General features: G+C 34.0%; 1 protein-coding gene across 9 annotated transcripts in view; it reads right to left on the bottom strand.

The window, feature by feature from the left end:
- LOC145293934 (KICSTOR subunit 2-like) overlaps positions 1-17,343 on the bottom strand; it is a 229,609-nt gene that overhangs the window by 74,250 nt on the left and 138,016 nt on the right. For 8 of the 9 annotated variants that reach the window (XM_080140772.1, XM_080140766.1, XM_080140770.1 and 5 more), the window contains exons 2-3: positions 13,665-13,705; positions 2,924-3,091 (exon numbers count right to left, since the gene is read on the bottom strand). In XM_080140772.1, the coding sequence (XP_079996898.1) occupies positions 2,924-3,073 (150 nt within the window). In that variant the 5' untranslated portion in view covers positions 3,074-3,091; positions 13,665-13,705. The remainder of the gene's footprint in view (positions 1-2,923; positions 3,092-13,664; positions 13,706-17,343) is intronic. The other variant, XM_080140769.1, reaches the window with a different exon arrangement.

Raw genomic sequence — 17,343 nt, 5'->3', positions numbered from 1 at the left:
AGGCACTAAACTCCTAAAATTTACTTCTTTAAAATTTTAGGCGGCATTCCCCGGCGATTTTAAAGCACTCTCTCTCCAAAAAAAAAAAAAAAAGATTTAATTTTTAAGTTTAGGAAAGATATATTTATTATAACCGAATTCCTGTATGAAGACTGGATCTACTTTATTGGACGTTAATTTGTGAGATAAGTAATTTTTCAATGTTTAATGTTTTTAAAGTTTCAATTATCAATTAAATTTTTTTAATTGTGTTTTTTTTTTTCAATTTATTTATAAAAAAAAAAGCAGGGTTTAAAATATATTTTTCAAGGTAACAAGCTTCGAAATAAGTCTAATTAAAAAAAATCACTTAATTTTTAATTTCGACAACCCTGAGAATTTAATTATTAAAAAAATATTGAAATGTGACATTTTTTTTATTTAACATTTCTATTAGTTCAATTAATTTTCTTTCAATAATTCATTTCACTCAACAAACTTCACCATTTTTTGTTTTGTTTTATCTTTTTCTGTAATTTTGGTAACTATTTTTGCTTAATTTTATCTAGTATTTCATTTGTTTTTTATAGTGGTATCATTTTTATATGTGTTCCTTTGATATACCCTATTTCAAAATTAGTTTGGCTAAACTTATTCTTCACGTTAGAAACAACGTGTAAAAGTAATGAAAAAGTAAGAAAAAACAATAGGTGTTAACTACTCTTTGTGAATTATGGAGGTCTGAAGAACTGCCGTCACAAATACAACTATCAATAGCCAAACAAAAAATCGTTTTTGAAATTCCTTTACTTGTAACTTTTCGCTATACCTACCTTTTGGTATAAAACACAAAAACTTTCGATTAATAGTATTTCTCAAATATGGTCGTTAACTTTGGAAGGGTTATTTTGTATCTACAGCGCCATGTCACGTGGTATATTGTTTTTTTCATTACGCACGTTCATTTATAAATTATTAAATTAAATATTTATCTTTTTTTATATTTAATTAGTATATATTTTCTTTCTCTTCCACTATATTTTTTTTATTTAATTCATTAAATATGTAAATTATGAGGACCAAAATAATGAATCGTGTTAATTTATTCTCTAATTTTCTTGTTTTTGTTCTGTTATATGAATTCTATTTTATTTGTTTTTGCTCTGAAGGATAAATTCTATTTTCTTTGTTTTTTTTCTGTGTTCCAATTAAGTAAAATAAATTTTCTCTAAAATAAATTTTGCTAATTTTTCCGTTTAGTTTACTATATAATAATTTTATTTAAACCAAAACACGACGGTGTAGACATAAAATATCTCTTCCAAAGTTAGGGAACATATTTGGGAACTACGGTTTTTGCTGGAACTTTTTTGAGGATATGAAACGGTCTATACCTACAATTAACCATTCTGTCAGGTCTGATACTATAGACGACACATCCTTTTTAAACATGGAATGCAGAGGTAGATTCGATATAAATGTACGGAAGCTATCCCAGTCAGCCATAGTGTATCGATATAATGGAGAAATCATGACAGAACCTCTCCTCATCATCGGTCCTGTTTGAGTGGGTCAACCATTCCACATTGTGAACATTGAAGTCTCCACATACGTGAATGTCAGCTGAAGGATAAGCTGATAGAACTTGGTCAATTTTCTCAGATATGCTGTTAAAGATAGTAACTCCACTCTTATGGGGGCGATAGAGAGTAAATATAAATGCAGTAGTGTGAGCTAGTGCAATCCGGAAGCACATATAGAGTAAGTTAGGATCTTCTCTGGAGATGTTCCTACCACATGGAAAGCCATCTTTAATATAGCCACATATTCCATGCCCATGGCAATCTTGGGGGTCAGATTTGGAAGTTAAGTTAGAGTATCCTTTAATTACGAACTCATTTAGGGAAATAGTCTGTCCAATGCTAGTTTCACTTAAAAAGAAAAGGTCTGGTTTAGTCTCCTGTAATTGGGCTTCAACCTCTGGAAGGTTAGAACATAGACCCCTGATATTGGAGAAGGAGACATGGTAGTGGAGGTCTACGTTGGAAGTTTCAGATCCGGGTTTAATCGTGTATTTTTTATTGAAACTTGTCATGATGGAATTTTGGAGTTTGTGAACTAGGTTGTCAGACTTGCTTAGAGCAGGACAGAGAGAGGAAATTAAGAGAGAAAATGAAACAAAGAATTTTTTTTTGCAGAACATAAGTAAATTTTGCTAGTGACGTTTTAAGAAATCACAATATAAAAGAACAGCAAAGGGGGGGGGGTCTTCTGAAAGTAAGCTAGTGCTGTTATAAGTAAATTCAACATAAAATGAAAAAAACAGGAATGGAAGGGGAGGGGGGGGTCTGGAAAGAAAATAAAATGGTTGAGTCTATGCTATCCTTAAGATCAACTTGGTAGATATAATAAACATTTATCAATATAAAAAACAATCAAGAAATAAAAATATAAATTAAGTACTGAAATAAAATGTAGTTATTAATATTTGAAATTAAACATAAAAATTGCTTCTATTTATTTAATTATTGCTCTATTTTTATTTTAGTTTAAATCAGCACAAGCAGTTTCTGTTAATATTTTTTCTTATAATCAAAATCAATTATTAGTAGACGTGCAATACAGATTTCCCAGCAACTGAACCTTTTGGGGTTTTTTTTTTAGTTTTTTTATTTCTTCAGAATACTATATTTAAATTTAACTTTCAAAATCCTATTTAAAAATAGAACTAAATTTTCACATTTTCTTGGAGGAGAAATCCGATTGTCTCTTTAATTTAACATACGTAGGACAACACATTTGACCAGTTTTATTTTGTGGTTTATAAATAATCGGAGAAAAAAGAGGACGATCATTTATATATTTTTTTTTTAAATAACTTCACTGGAAAGTAGGGATCATAATTCAATTTGAAAACCTTATATTACACACATTCAATACTTACAGCCCGTTCTCTGGCTTGATCATAATTGAAGTCGCTCAACATCTTGAAATATTTTTCTAAGAAGGCCTCACGGAGTCCATTTGCTGCAGGAATTCCTGAAGCAGTCGCTCCAACTGGAGACTGAGCTTTGTGACTGCCACTGGATCGCATCTTCGGTACAGGTATTTACTGGAATGTAGAATACAAAAATAATACTTTACTTGGTTTTGGATGTTACAAAAAATAATTTTAGTACTTGTGTAGATTCGTTATCTTTTAAATCAATACATTTCAGGTGAAAACATTACCACGTACTTACGTGTCATGCTGAAATGAGTATAAACTAGCAGGACCTGTGGAAATTCCACAGCGGACTTTATCATATGTAATATATCGATGTTAGCATTCTGTGGATGTTCAGTGTAAACACCCTGATATTATTGTAGTTCTTTTGTTAAAACTGCAAAAGTATTTATCTAAGCTAGCAGGGATGCCCGGCATGGCCTATTCGTAAAATACACTTAAATATGATATTTTAACTTATGCAGAATTCATATACATTATTGTAAAGTCAATCTTCTATCAATTCTTATCCCTATATATATATACATATATATATATAAAATGAACTTATTTTTCCCCTATGATTCTGACCTTAATAGGATTAAAAATCAAGACATTTGATGCAAATGTAATATGCACAAACTGCAGCTCAATATCTGAGGTGTGTTATAGACATTACCTCTCCACTTCCTCGATAATCGTAGATTCCTATATTTTTTCTGCTGAGAGTTCACTGCCAAAATCGGTTAAAATCAGTGGAAGTAGTAAAATCTTTTCTCTCTAATTAATTCCTCCTTCCCCCGCCATCACTTACACCATTTCCGGGATCGTTCACAAGGGACAGTTACGCAGGAACGCCGGTTTGGGTTTTCCTTACTTTGTAGTTGCTTAAAAAAACTGGAATGGAATTTTACCGTGCCACAAAAATTAATTCTTATCCCACGCTTACTTTTACGTTGCTTAATTACTAATTTTTTTCCAACATTTTTACACTAAAAAAAAAAAAAAAAAAGATTCTCCGCATTTCTTTTTTTTATAAAATAAGCATATAAAACATCATTTTCATTTTATTTCGTTTTGTTGTTGTTTAAAAAAAGTGGAATGGAATTTTAACGTTCCTTTTCATTCTATGCTTTCTACTGGGTGAAACGCACCATGGACTTAACTGATTAGAAGGGTTATTTATGACATTTTTTTTTTTCGCTGTTTTTTTTTGTTTTTGTTTTTTTGAACACGTTCATTTTTTTCCCTCATTTTTGCTTTTTGTTTTCCTGATTTCTTTCTTTTAAAGTTTTACGTTTGTTCGCTGCTTTTTTTTTTTGGTTTTGGTTTTTCTGATTTTTATAAGAAGTTTAACATCGTTTTTTTTTTTGTATATTATTTAAACAGGGTTATTACTTTGCTTATTCTTTACCTTACCCACCCACCCCCTTACGCACACACACACCTCCAAACACCCGGGCAACGCCGGGTACCCCCGCTAGTATATTATTAAGTTATGATTTCAAAAATAAAAAAAATATAGTCATATGACTTGGATGCATCAGCTGGAATCAAAATCGAAACTTATGAAGAAAAAAATATATATATAAATAACTTAAGTTCCTTCAACTATAATTGAAACCGAAACTAATAAAGAATTCTTGGTAGAATTATTTATTACAAGAAATGGAAGGTCATAACAATTAAACAATAATCACTCGGAAAAAAAAAGATGTAAGCGTGACATACAAAATAACACTCATGCTATCGTATTAATATATAGGTACTAAATTATGAAAAATAATCCAGTAGATGTATTTTTAACAAGCATAAAAAAAAGAAACATCCACATGAGTTGATTGTGTTCACAAGTCTATTTTGAAGGTCTATTATGATTCGCTACTTACTCTAATACCAAGTGGGTTGCCATTTGGGAATACCAACCGTTGTATGTAGGAGAATGTCGACTCTTCCCTGTAAGAACAACGAAAACACTTATCTCCCCTGACAAGAATACACATATGACTGGGGACCACTTGTGAATTTGATATTCCCATGAAGCTTTCTCCTTTGGAAAAAGCTGGTTCATCTTAATCTCCAAACTTTGATGAAAATAAACATTTTTTTTTTTTTAATCAGTTTCAGCAAATTGACTTCTAAATTGTTGCAGTATCATCTAAAACAGTTCCTAATTGGAGATGAATTAAGGAACGTTTACACATTTAATTATTTTATGGTTTCTTCCTAAGTTTGCATTCATGGGTGTGATAATAATATCTATTGTTGATAACTAATTAGAATATATTGATAACAAGTCATTAGATAAAAATGTTCTCAGTAATTATAATATACAGGAAAGTCTTCTTTTCTGGTGTACATCGGTAGCAGCAGTAGCAGATCTGAGCGCGAGAGTGAAACCTCCTCCGATTTCCTGTATGTATAACCAATCAAAAGAAATATCAAGTCCAGCTTAATTTTTTTTATGGAAGCATAAATCTACTTGATTTAAGGGGCTAACAAGAACAGAAGATCATTATCGCAAAGACAGATGTCTATTGCTTTTAGTCTTTAAAAGACCAAGGCAAGGAAGAAAGTAGTCAACAACAGAGAGAGAACCGACTTTAGAAGTAGAAAGAGATACGGATATAATGTATCAACTACAAAAAAGATTGGAAAAAAAAAGACCAAGCAGTTTCAAAGTCGATTTCTCCTCTCCTTTCCCATAAGAAGAAAGCAAGTCAAACTAAAGTTTTCTAACACAGACCAATATGTGGAAAAAATCACAACTGAAAAGATTTATGCAATTAGCTTTTGTTGTTTTTTTGTTAGCTATTGAGCAGCCATGTAAAGGATTTGATAACCTTGTAGATTAACACCTGTCACTGAATCACTCCATTCAGGGCCTTACATTGCGAATGAAATGGTTGCATTTGTGAATGATTTTTGAAGTGACGACTAGAAATAATAAAACGCTTATCTTTTGGTGATTGTGTTCTTTGGGTTTTTTTCACTGAATATCTTCCAAAGCTTATTGCTGAGTGAAAAATATTTTTTTCAACATTTTTTTTTCTCTTTACATAAAACAAGCAAAGTCAAGGTATTTACACAATAAAAACTTAATAGAACAATATGCTCGTTTTTTTTAACAAAGGCCATAAAAAAAAAAACATCTGAAGTAATTTGAATGTTTATACCTTCAAGTCTTAATGTAAAATTTGGTGCTTATTTAAAATGACACTTATAAAAAAAAAAAAATACTGAAAAATCTTTGATGTATGTACTTGTTACGGAACGGAGATGTCATATTCCAAAAATCATGTGGGTTTGGCTAGTAACTTTTCTATTTGCCTAGTAAATGAAAATAGTTGTCAAAGGTCAACTAAAGATAAATTTGTAGAGCCCTGTCATCCCATCTGATATTGGTCAAGCTAACATCAGTGATCAAACAAGACCCAGTGTATCAGCGTGACTATACTGATTAATTAGAAAACTATGATTAACTACTTCTATGAAGCAGAAAAATTTCATTTTTTATGCTATTCAATTTTTTCTTTTCTTGCATATATGTTGGTTACTATATTTTCATGTTTCTTCATCTCGACAAGTTTAACATTAGGTAGAAGATCACCTCTATTTGCAGTTGCCAATCCACAATCTTTTGACAACACTAAGTATTTTCTGCTAGGAGGGCTTTGTTAAGTGTTATATATTGATACCCTACACCGATAAGTAGAGATTATGTCAACTAGTGTGAATACAGAGAGCGTTTCATCAAGTATGTGTCAGGACAACATGGAGATGGAACTTTTTTTTCTTTTTTTTTTTTTTACATAGAGGTCACAACTTATCAAGGCCCAGAGGCCACTCAGGGATAAGGGTTATTGCGTGTACAGTAATCAATGAGATAATATTGTAATCATTAGTATTGGAGATTTGATAGAGTGTCTTACTTAAGGATGCGGTTTGTCAGGAATTTGTTTATGTTGGACTTGAAGATATCCAAGTTGTAGTCAGGTGGGTGGGAAACAGGCAAACGGAAGAGAGTTCCACTGGCGTGCACATCTGGGAAAGAAGTGCTGCTCATGGAATCTACGTTTGGATTTAGGCTCAGATAAAGAGTGGGGAAAATTATTAACAGTAGTTTCAGCCAGATGGGTGTTTCTCGTGAAAGATTGGCGAGGGGGGGGACCAGAGATTGGAGCTCAGCCGAGCACTTGCCATGGAAATAACGATAAAACAAAGACAGACTCACAACGTCTCTTCTGTGGGAGAGAGGTTGCAGGGAAGAGAAAAGGGCATCCCTCACTAAGTTACGAAGTCTATTTTGTACTCTGTCAAGGCAGAATAGGCTGTTTTTAGCAGCTCTTGCCCAGATGTGGCAGCAGTACTCCATCCTTAGACATACTTAGTTTTTATACAGATAGAGAATTGCATCATTAGTGAGATATCTTCTGGAGCGGTAGAAGGATCCCACCATTTTCCCAGCGTCCCTGGCAACAGACCTGATGTACGTGTCCCATTTCAGATCAGGAGTAAAGGTCAAACCCAGAAGCTTGTCAAAACAGAGCCTCCCCAAGACGAGAGCCATCATTTTAATTGATGCCAGATGGGGATCAGAGCGTTGATGAAGTAAAGATAGAAGCTTGGTTTTGGATGCATTAAAAGTGACCAGCCACCTCTTCCCCCACTGTACCACGCGCTCAAGATCAGAGGAGAGAGAATTAGAGACAGCTTTGATGTGTTGCCGTAGATGGTCGTGTCATCAGCATAGATGTCAACGAATGATTTAAGTATGTGTTTTGGGAGATCATTGATGTAGATTAGGAAGAGAGTTGGGCTCAGGATGGACCTCTGAGGGATTCCAGCATTAATACTGTGGGTCTTTGATTTCTGCCCATCAACCACTACTCTTATGAACCTATCAGAGAGAAATGATTTAATGATTGAGAAAACATTTCCAGTGATACCGTAGCTGGAGATCTTGTGAAATAGGCACTTATGCTATACCTTATCGAAGGCCTTCGATATGTCAAGAGCAATCGCCCTGGAAAAAAAGCCTTTGTAAAGAGATTCACTAATCTTATGAGATATAACAGTTAGAACATCTACCGTAGATCTTGCGGAGCGGAAACCATATTGCATGTCACTAAGAAAGTTGTTTTTGCTGAGGTGGTTGACTACTTTTTTATTTAATATGGATTCCAACAAGTTACTCATGACACACAGGAGACTTATTGGTCTGTACTGAGAGAGAGAGATGACTTTTCACCTGAATTCTTAAATACAGGGCATACTGATGAGGTTTTCCAGGGTGTTGAAAAGCACTTTTCCTTAAGGCAATGCTTAAACAGTTTTGTAAGTATGGGGGCAAGTTCTGGTTGGAGATTTTTCAGCACTATAACTGGAATCCCGTCAGGGCCAGTTGCTTTACTAGAATCAAGGTTCTTGATTAGCTTGGCGACATCACGCACAGATATTTGTATGTTGCATAGCGTGTTGTCTGTTATAGGAGGAAATACGTGGAGTTGATGGCCTTCGTCGCATAGAGTAGAATTAGCTGCAAAGTTCTTGGCAAATAGTCTGGCCTTGTCTGATGCTGACGAGATTAACTCGGGTCCATTGATGATGGTTGGGATAGAACGCACGCTTCTGTTCAGGATCCTGTTTGCTATTTGCCAAAACTGGTGGGAACCAAGCCGCTGCTCAGCTACTTTGGATTTAATGGACTGAGCATATAGCTCTCTTGCATTTTTTATTACTCTTTTACAGTGGTTGCTGGCAGTCCTGGTCTCAGTACATCTATTATGTTGGTAGCTATAAAAAAAGTGATTTCTGTACGTGATGGCAGCAGCACATTCTGGAGAGAACTATGGCTGGCTGTTAGGTTTTTGCTGGAATTTTTTAGATGGTATGAATCGGTCTATGCCTACAATTAACCATTCGGTCAGGTTTGATACTATAGAGGACACATCCTTTTTAAACATGGAATGCAGAGGTAGATCAGATATGAATGTACGGAAGCTATCCCAGTCAGCCATAGAGTATAGATATACAGTACGGTGGAGAGGTACGTCTGAAGACTTATTACATTTCATTTTTATTGTAACTGCTACAATGGAGTGGTCGGAGGATCCTAGAGGAGATAGAATGGAACATGAACATAGTTCAGGGGAAGTTGTGAGGAAAAGGTCTAGAAGGCTTGCATACTGCCCGGTAGTATCGGGCACATGGATGGGTTTGTGGACAATCTGAGATCATAGGCAGTGGCAAAATCATGACAGAACCTCCCCTCGTCATCGGTCTTATTTGAGTGGGTCAGCCATTCCACATTATGGACATTGAAGTCACCGCAAATGTGAATGTTAGCCGAAGGATGAGCAGACAGGATGTAGTCAATTTTCTCAGATATGCTCTTAAAGATAGTAACCCCACTGTTGTGGGGGCGATAGAGGGCAAATATAAATGCAGTGGTGTAAGCTAGTGCAACCCGAAAGCACATATAACGTAAATTAGGGTCTTCTCTGGAGATATCCCTACCACATGGTAAGCCATCTTTAATGTAGGCACATATTCCATGCCCATGGCGATCTTGGGGTCAGAATTAGATGTTAAGTTGGAGTATCCTTTAATTATGAATTTGTCTAGGGAAGTGGTTGGCCCTATGCCAGTTTCATTTAGAAAGAATATGTCCAGTTTCGTCTCCTGTAATTGTGTTTCAACCACTGGAAGGTTGGAACGTAGACCCCTGATGTTGGAGAAGGAGACCTGGTAGTAGGGGTCTACGTTGGAGGATGGGGTTCTGGGTATATTCGTGTTTTTTTTTTTTAGATTTGTTATGTTCAGGTTTTGGGATTTGTGGAGCAGGTCGATAGACTTGGTTGGAGCAGGACAGAGAGGGAAAGTAAGAAAGAAAAAGACAATAAATTTTTTTTCTTTGTAGCACATGATAGGTAAAGCCGTAACAATTACCCACTAGTATGGCATTGAGAGGCCCTACCAGAAACTACTGTATGGTCCAGAATCCATTCACCAAATGGCAATACAGCAGCCCCGGTACTTTTCACATGCTGATAGGACAGCCTACTTAGTGGTTAATCCAAGGTTCGGGTCCCTGACTATCAGGTGGATAACGTCAGCCCAGATGCAACGCTTACCTCCAGCACTCTTACTAATGACATGACCACAAGGATAGACATAGGAACAGAAATTTTCCGACATTTCAGGCTACTGTTCACAAAGTACTACCGACCTGGAAAGCAGCTTTTTCTTCACACTTTGTCAGAAAAATCACTCATTGGAAATGAAGACTGAACGACAAAAAAGAAGAAGCAAGAGTTACTGGAGCTGCCGATAACACATCCACATGCATTATCTACTCTCCATTAAAAAAAAAGGTGAGAAGGACTTATTAATATCTACTTCGTATAAGTCCGTTGCCCCATTCCCGGCTTAGGATAGTACTTGAAGATATTCTCACCTCCCATGTTAATGCATGGATACTTTTTGTCTTTATCTACCTGGAGCTAAAATGTTCGAGCATTCCAGCTCCACCCCATAATAAATATGCTATAATGGAACTTTTATCAAATTGGAAAGTCTGGTTATTTTAAGTCGTTTAAAAAACTGGCTAAGAAGTAATACCTTTAGAGTTACGTATTAAGTTGAGACTAGCTAGAAGTAATGCATACTTTAGAGAGAAAAAAAAACTCAATGTACATAGCATGATTGATGTGAAGCTTCATAAGTCAGCTCCCTAGACAAAACACGCTAGAAGCAGATGTTGATTACATAATAAATGATCACATGTTCGAGGATTAGAACAGAGATTCAAACAGTTTGAGGCAAGGATGCTAACTACACGAAACGTGCCGATAATGTAGAAATTTAAGAGAAAATTTTCTCGAGACCTGTCAGTTCATTAACCATTTTTAAGGAATAAAATTAAATAAGCAGGACTAAATTTAGCCTTTCTTTTATAAGGAATTAATGTTGGTCTCCCCAATAGAACCTTTAAAACCACCAATAAGTCTCCCTGTGTTTCCATGCAGAAGTTATCTGACCAACAGCTACTAGACAATGCAACAATACAGATCAATGGTCACACACAGAAAAGCATCGATCAAATAACAAAGACTAGCACATATGTAAAAATGGCTTTTGTTAATTGATTTGTTTCTTGATTGCTCACTAGCAATAAGACACAGGTGCATAAGTGCACATGTGTGTGCAAAATCTATGCGTTTCCTTTTGTTTAACATCTTTTTGTTTATTGAAATGTTACAGAAGGTGTTACTGTCTGTGCTTAAGTTAAATAAACTTATTTCATTCTAATGTCCATTTTCTGTTTAACAGAGGTCATGCCAGTTTCTTATTAATACTTACATAATTCCAGTTTAATTTTAAAACTTTACATAAAAATAAATAGTCTTCACTTTGAAATATTCTTTTTCGGAATGGCATTATCTATATAAATAAAACAGAAGATGTATGCGTGTCTGTCTGTATGTAGATATTTAACCGATAAACTCCTAAACTACTGGTCACATAACACTGAAATTAACAGGAACTAGTAATCATACACCAAGGATGGTTTATAACGAGTAAAATCTTTGTTTGGATGGATGAATAACGCATAGACATATATTGGCAAGTTGAAATGCAAAATGTTTATTTCACCGTGAAAACCTTTTTATTTCTTTCTGCAAATGCCCAAATACGATTCATTTCTTCAAGTTGTTTAATATTAGATCTTTATTATCTATCTCTCGATAGCTACATTGGTAGGGAATACGGCTGGAGCACTAAATGTTTTGGTTTCGATTCTAGCTGATGGCACCCAAGTCATTTTTTTTTTCTTAAACTTTTGAAATCAGTAAGTACCTACTTGTACAGCTTAATCAAGACATTAAAAAATGAAAATATTGAAAAAAAAAGGTGATATTGTACGTATCCGTTTTGAACTGAAGATCTCTGAAAAAAAAAAATTTCACCTAATTTGATCAAGTAGTTTTTTTTTACAGCAAAAAAAAAACAAAAAAAAAAACACGTTTTTATGAGAGCGCGTTGAAGGCAGACATCTTGGATTTTTTAAATTTTTGTTTGGAGTTTAGAAACGCCACGGGGAGATAACTCAATGTAAAGCGCCGACACTCCTTCCCCATCTTTAATACTAGCTTTTCTTCCTAAAAATCGAATCTTTTGCTCGGTATCATAAATTGTTTTTTCGCTGTAAAAAAAAAAAAAAAAAGAAAAAAACTACTTGATGAAATTAAGTGAAATTTTTTTTCGGAGACCTTCATTTCATAACGGATGCGTACAATTTAAACTTTTTTCAATATTTTCATTTTTTAATAATGATTAAACTGTACAAGTGCCGTACAATATAATATTCAATAGAGAATTGGCTCTGTAATAATAAATGCAAAATCTGCATGAATTAAAATATGCTTAAGCGTAGTTTACAACCGGGCAAGGCCAGGCGCCCCCTGGTAGTTTTTAATAAAATATGTCATAATCCAAATAAATTTTCTGTATTAACTTTGAAATGATTTTGTTATCTTTTTTAAAATGGTTTTATATAATAAAATATATCTTAAAAGTTTACATGAAAAACAGTCTTTATTTTGAAATGTGTTTTTTTTTATTACACGTTTTATCAAAAATCAAACCACTGTGAAAAAAAAAAAAAGCATTTCAAAGTAAAACTATTTTTTTCATGTAAAGTTTTTAAATTAAACTGGAATTACATAAGTAGTAATCAGAAGGGACTTTCCCTCAATATTCACCAGCAAGATTTCTGCCAAACAAGCAGAAAGTCAAAACGAAATAAGTTTATTTAACTTAACACTTGATAGCCCCATGGTAATTCATTTTTTTTTTTTTTTTTACTTTTTAAAGGTGGGGTCTCTTTTTTAAACTTTTGGTCTTTCTCTATTTGGTGTATCAAATATGTGTATAAAAATATATATATAAAGCAAAAATATATATATATATATATATATATATATATATATAAAATTTCTGTTCTTTTTTCCCTAACTCATATATAGTCATAAAGATTATATTGCCATAAAAAGAGTAATTGGGGAAAAAAAATCTAATCAAACAAAAAGGTCAACCGTTTAAAACTCTTGATTGCCAGGTTGGGTGATCTCCCTTGTCTTGACAGTGATGAGTAGGGCTATGAAAACAGAATATTCTTATCGTTGTTTCGACAAAGTTAATCAACTGAGAACCACATCACTCTATATAAAAGCATATAAGATATCAACGGATACACACTCGAGAGTCAAAACAACGAAAAGAATATGCTGTTGTCCTAGCCCTAGTGATAAGTTGATTATAGTTCTTAGTTCTAAATGACTCACTGGTGGAATTGAAATGATTATCTATTGTTTTGTATCTGCTTTCATGTTAAAAGAAAATTGTCTTCTAAGAAATAATATTCTAATGTTCTCTAGACTTGTCATTTTAGAAATTGAATAAATTGCATATAACATTGAAATTGAATAAACTGCATTAAGTTGCAATATAAGTTTTATAATTTCCTGTTAATATTGTCTTGTGTTGCTGCTAGGAAAGATGTATTTTGCTCAACCTTCTGGGTTTCTAAGAATTAGTTGACCTTCCAAATTTTTGAATTCTCAATTATTGAACTTCTGATATAAACAACTTCTTTTTTTTTCTTCTTTTTTTTTTATGTGTAAAATTAACTTACCAAAAGTAATATCCGGGTAGAAATAAACTCCATAATTTAAACTGAAAACAAAAAAAAAATTAATTAAAATAAGCTGAATGTTATGCTTTGGGATTTTTTTTTAGATGAGGATTGATAATTTGGATTACTTGGACTACTATTCTCAACTTGCTTGTTATTTTCACATTTCAGCTGATGTAACCTCTAACCTTTTTCAAATTAATCTCCCAGTTAAACAAGGGAACCTATACAGAATCTTGAACTGAACCTTTTAGTTAATTTATAAGGGGTAAATTGTTTTTATCCTGTCAACCATGACTGACAAAGTGAGAACAATCTACCTCTATAGATTAAATGACAGGTTTTGTTTGACAAGATACACCTGAAGAAGGTCAGAGGTTACACTGACCAAACGTTATGAAAATAACACTCAAGATGCGAATAGTAGTCCGAATAATCAAAAATATGATTTTCTAGGGATTTTTTAAATGTTAAATTTGGCTTCTGGTCACACAAAACAACAAATTTTCTAATTTTCAACAAACTTTGAACAATTATAATTTGCTGTTTAATTGAACTACCAACATAAATTCGATACCCTTCTTCATAATTCGCAAAGATCAATGTGCTTATATCAAAAGTTTCAAATATAATTAAAAAAAATGTTTGGTTTGAGATACCTACTTCAAATCACTGATCACATTAACCATATTGTCATTGAGGTGAATCTTTTTTTAATCAATTTAAACACGGCATCACTGAAGGAAAAGGATTAATTGGTGGTGGTATCCCTCATTCTGTAAGTAAATTCTATGAGCTAATTTTAGAACTACCCATCTGTCGAACACAATATCACAGAGTTACTTCCCAGCTAACTATAACATTGCTGTTTTCAAGTCTAATATAAACAAGTTCCTATTGAGCTGTCATGTTAAATAAACAAGCACTACCCAAGTTTCACCATTATTGATCATCACTAATACACATTAACCCTTATCCTCCAGTGGCCTTTGGGCCTTGATAAGCGATTACCCCTCCCCCTCCTGCCTAGAAAAAAAAGTAACATTTGATAAATCTTACTAGATTGTCTAATACAAAGGAATAAATTTGACGTACTATTTCCTTTTTATAGCAGCATCAAAGAACTGAGGTTATATCTTTCTGTATATTTAAAACAATACAATTAACCGAGATGTACTTGTTAGAGAGTCAGGGGACATATTAAGCTGCTGCTGATCAAGCAGATTATGTGATAGTTTTTTTTGTTATTTTTTTACATAGTGGTCACCACTTATCAAGGCCCGGAAGCCACTCGGGGATAAGGGTTATTACGTGTACAATAATCAATGGGATAGTATCGCAGTAATCGTTAGTATTGGAGATTTGATAAAGTGTCTTACTTTAGGGGGCGGTTCATCAGGAATTTGTTTATGTTAGACTTGAACCCATCCAAGTTGTAGTCAGGTGGGAAACAGATAAACGGAACAGAGTTCCACAGGTGTGCACTTCTAAGAAAGAAGCCTTGTTCAGCCAATCTACGTTTTGATTTAGGCACAGATAAAGAGTGGGGAAAATTATTGACAGTGGTTTCAGCTAGACAGGTGTTTATCATGAAAGATTGACAAGGGAGGATGAGAGATTAGAGCTCAGACGAGCACTTGCCATGGAAATAACGAGAAAACAAAGACAGGCTCGCAACGTCCCTTCTGTGGGAGAGAGGTTGCAGGGAAGAGAAAAGGGCATCCCCCACTAAGCCACAAAGTCTATTTTGTACTGTCAAGTTAGAGAAATAGATTCTAAATATAGTTGAACTGTTGACGAAACACAAAGTTGGGGATGCTGTTGTAACTTTCATGTTTAGGAGGGCGTGATACTGTTCCTCATGGTCACCAGGAAAAGCCAATGAAAGATGGAAAATCCTATGAACATACAAAACAACCAACTGATTAGTGACCATTTATTGAATCAGTATGGCACAATCGTGTTAGATCACTGAAGTAAGCAACATTCAGTCTGGTCAGTACCAGCTGACCATTTGGGAATACCAAGCACTGTATGTAAGAGGACGTCATCACCTCCCAACAAAAACTGCAAAAATCTAATGTCATCATCTTCCCTGACCGTAAAATACACACATTATGAACTTGATATTTCCATGAAACTTTCTTCTTTGGTGGAAGCTGGTTCATCCCGCCTAAGGTGAATGCCGCTGTTATGCTAATTTATTGAATTGAGTTTGTAAGTTAATGGCTTACATAATACTAGAAGGACTACCTGGCTTTTCCCGGGACAAAAGTGTAACACATTTCTATTAAAACTTCGGTTTTTGATGTATTTGAGCAGTACTAAATTTCTGGCCCCAGAAAATTGAGGTAACTTCTTTTTTTTCTTTGGACGGTGTAACGTACCCTTCAGCTAAAATTACCGGCCATTATTTCATCAATAGATTTTATTTTTTTTTTTAAACTCTATAACTTTACTTTTTGATAAGTTTTTCCAATGGGGAAAAAAAGCAGATCTTGTCCTGATGTCTACCCCTTACTCTGACAGAAACATCCGAATTTTAAATTTAGAAACAAGACAATATTTAATATGTACACCTCATTGGAAATTACCAGGCACTATCTTATCAATAGCTTTTAAAAAGAACAGAAAGCAAATCCAAATTATATAGAACAAATAGGCACTTATGCAGAATAAAGATTGTGTTGAAATAATGTTATTTAGGAATCCATTCTTAGCATGAGGAGGGTGAGGGTATTTACATTGAAGAACACAAGTGCTGCAAGGTTGTCAGAGCACATTCTATTAAATTACATTTAAAACAGGCACAGGGACACAACATTCCTATGAGATTGCAGACGTTTTTTTTAACCCTGTATAGAAGGAAGAGACAACAGCCTAGATGTGGCAATAACAATATGCAGGGGTAAATGGTAGTGATGGGACAATTCCAATATTTTTCCTGATTCCAATACAATTACCGAATCCGTGCTAAATTCCCGATTCCGATTCTTTATAAATCTCAAATTATTTAACTATAAATTGTTATTTCCCCTGATTTTCGTAAAAACACGTGTAAAATATGCAGATATTTTCCTAAACGTCAAAATACAATTGTAGAGGATGATCTATCGATTTTAGCTTTACTGGTAATTTAAAATCAATAAATATTTATTATTTTATCATTATTACCAGCAATAAAAGATTTTGGTTTAAAACAAAATCAAATAAATAAAGACAATTAAAAGAATCGTTTTGGCATCGGTAAAATAGGCATCAATTTTTCCGATTCCGATAGCTCCCAAATCTTCCGATTTTTCCGATTCCAATTCTGATTAATCGTCCCAACACTAGTAAATGGCAGCTTTGTAGAGCTATAGGATACTGCCAAGTGTGAATAGTTTTCTGGTATGGTATAGAAAGCCCACCTTCATTGCAGCAATAGTCCTCAATATATTTGTTCTAATGTATCCTCTGAATGTTAAGCCAAGGAGTTTAACCAAAAAGCTTTTAGGTTACATATTATTAGTTACGGCAATCAATGGTTGTAATTGTTAAAAAAAAGCTTAGTTTTATTAGTATTAAATGTTAACATCCATTTTCATCTACTACAGACTGGCTTGACACTGCCTCCTTTTACTTCCGATAAACAAAACAACATGCATACACGCACGCTTGCCTTCTCATATCGTTTTGC

This window comes from Euprymna scolopes, chromosome 15, assembly GCF_053919585.1.
Source record: "Euprymna scolopes isolate OS-2025 chromosome 15, ASM5391958v1, whole genome shotgun sequence".
In the NCBI taxonomy this organism is placed as follows: Eukaryota; Metazoa; Mollusca; class Cephalopoda; order Sepiida; family Sepiolidae; genus Euprymna; species Euprymna scolopes.
This window is presented reverse-complemented; position numbering and strand designations above follow the sequence as displayed.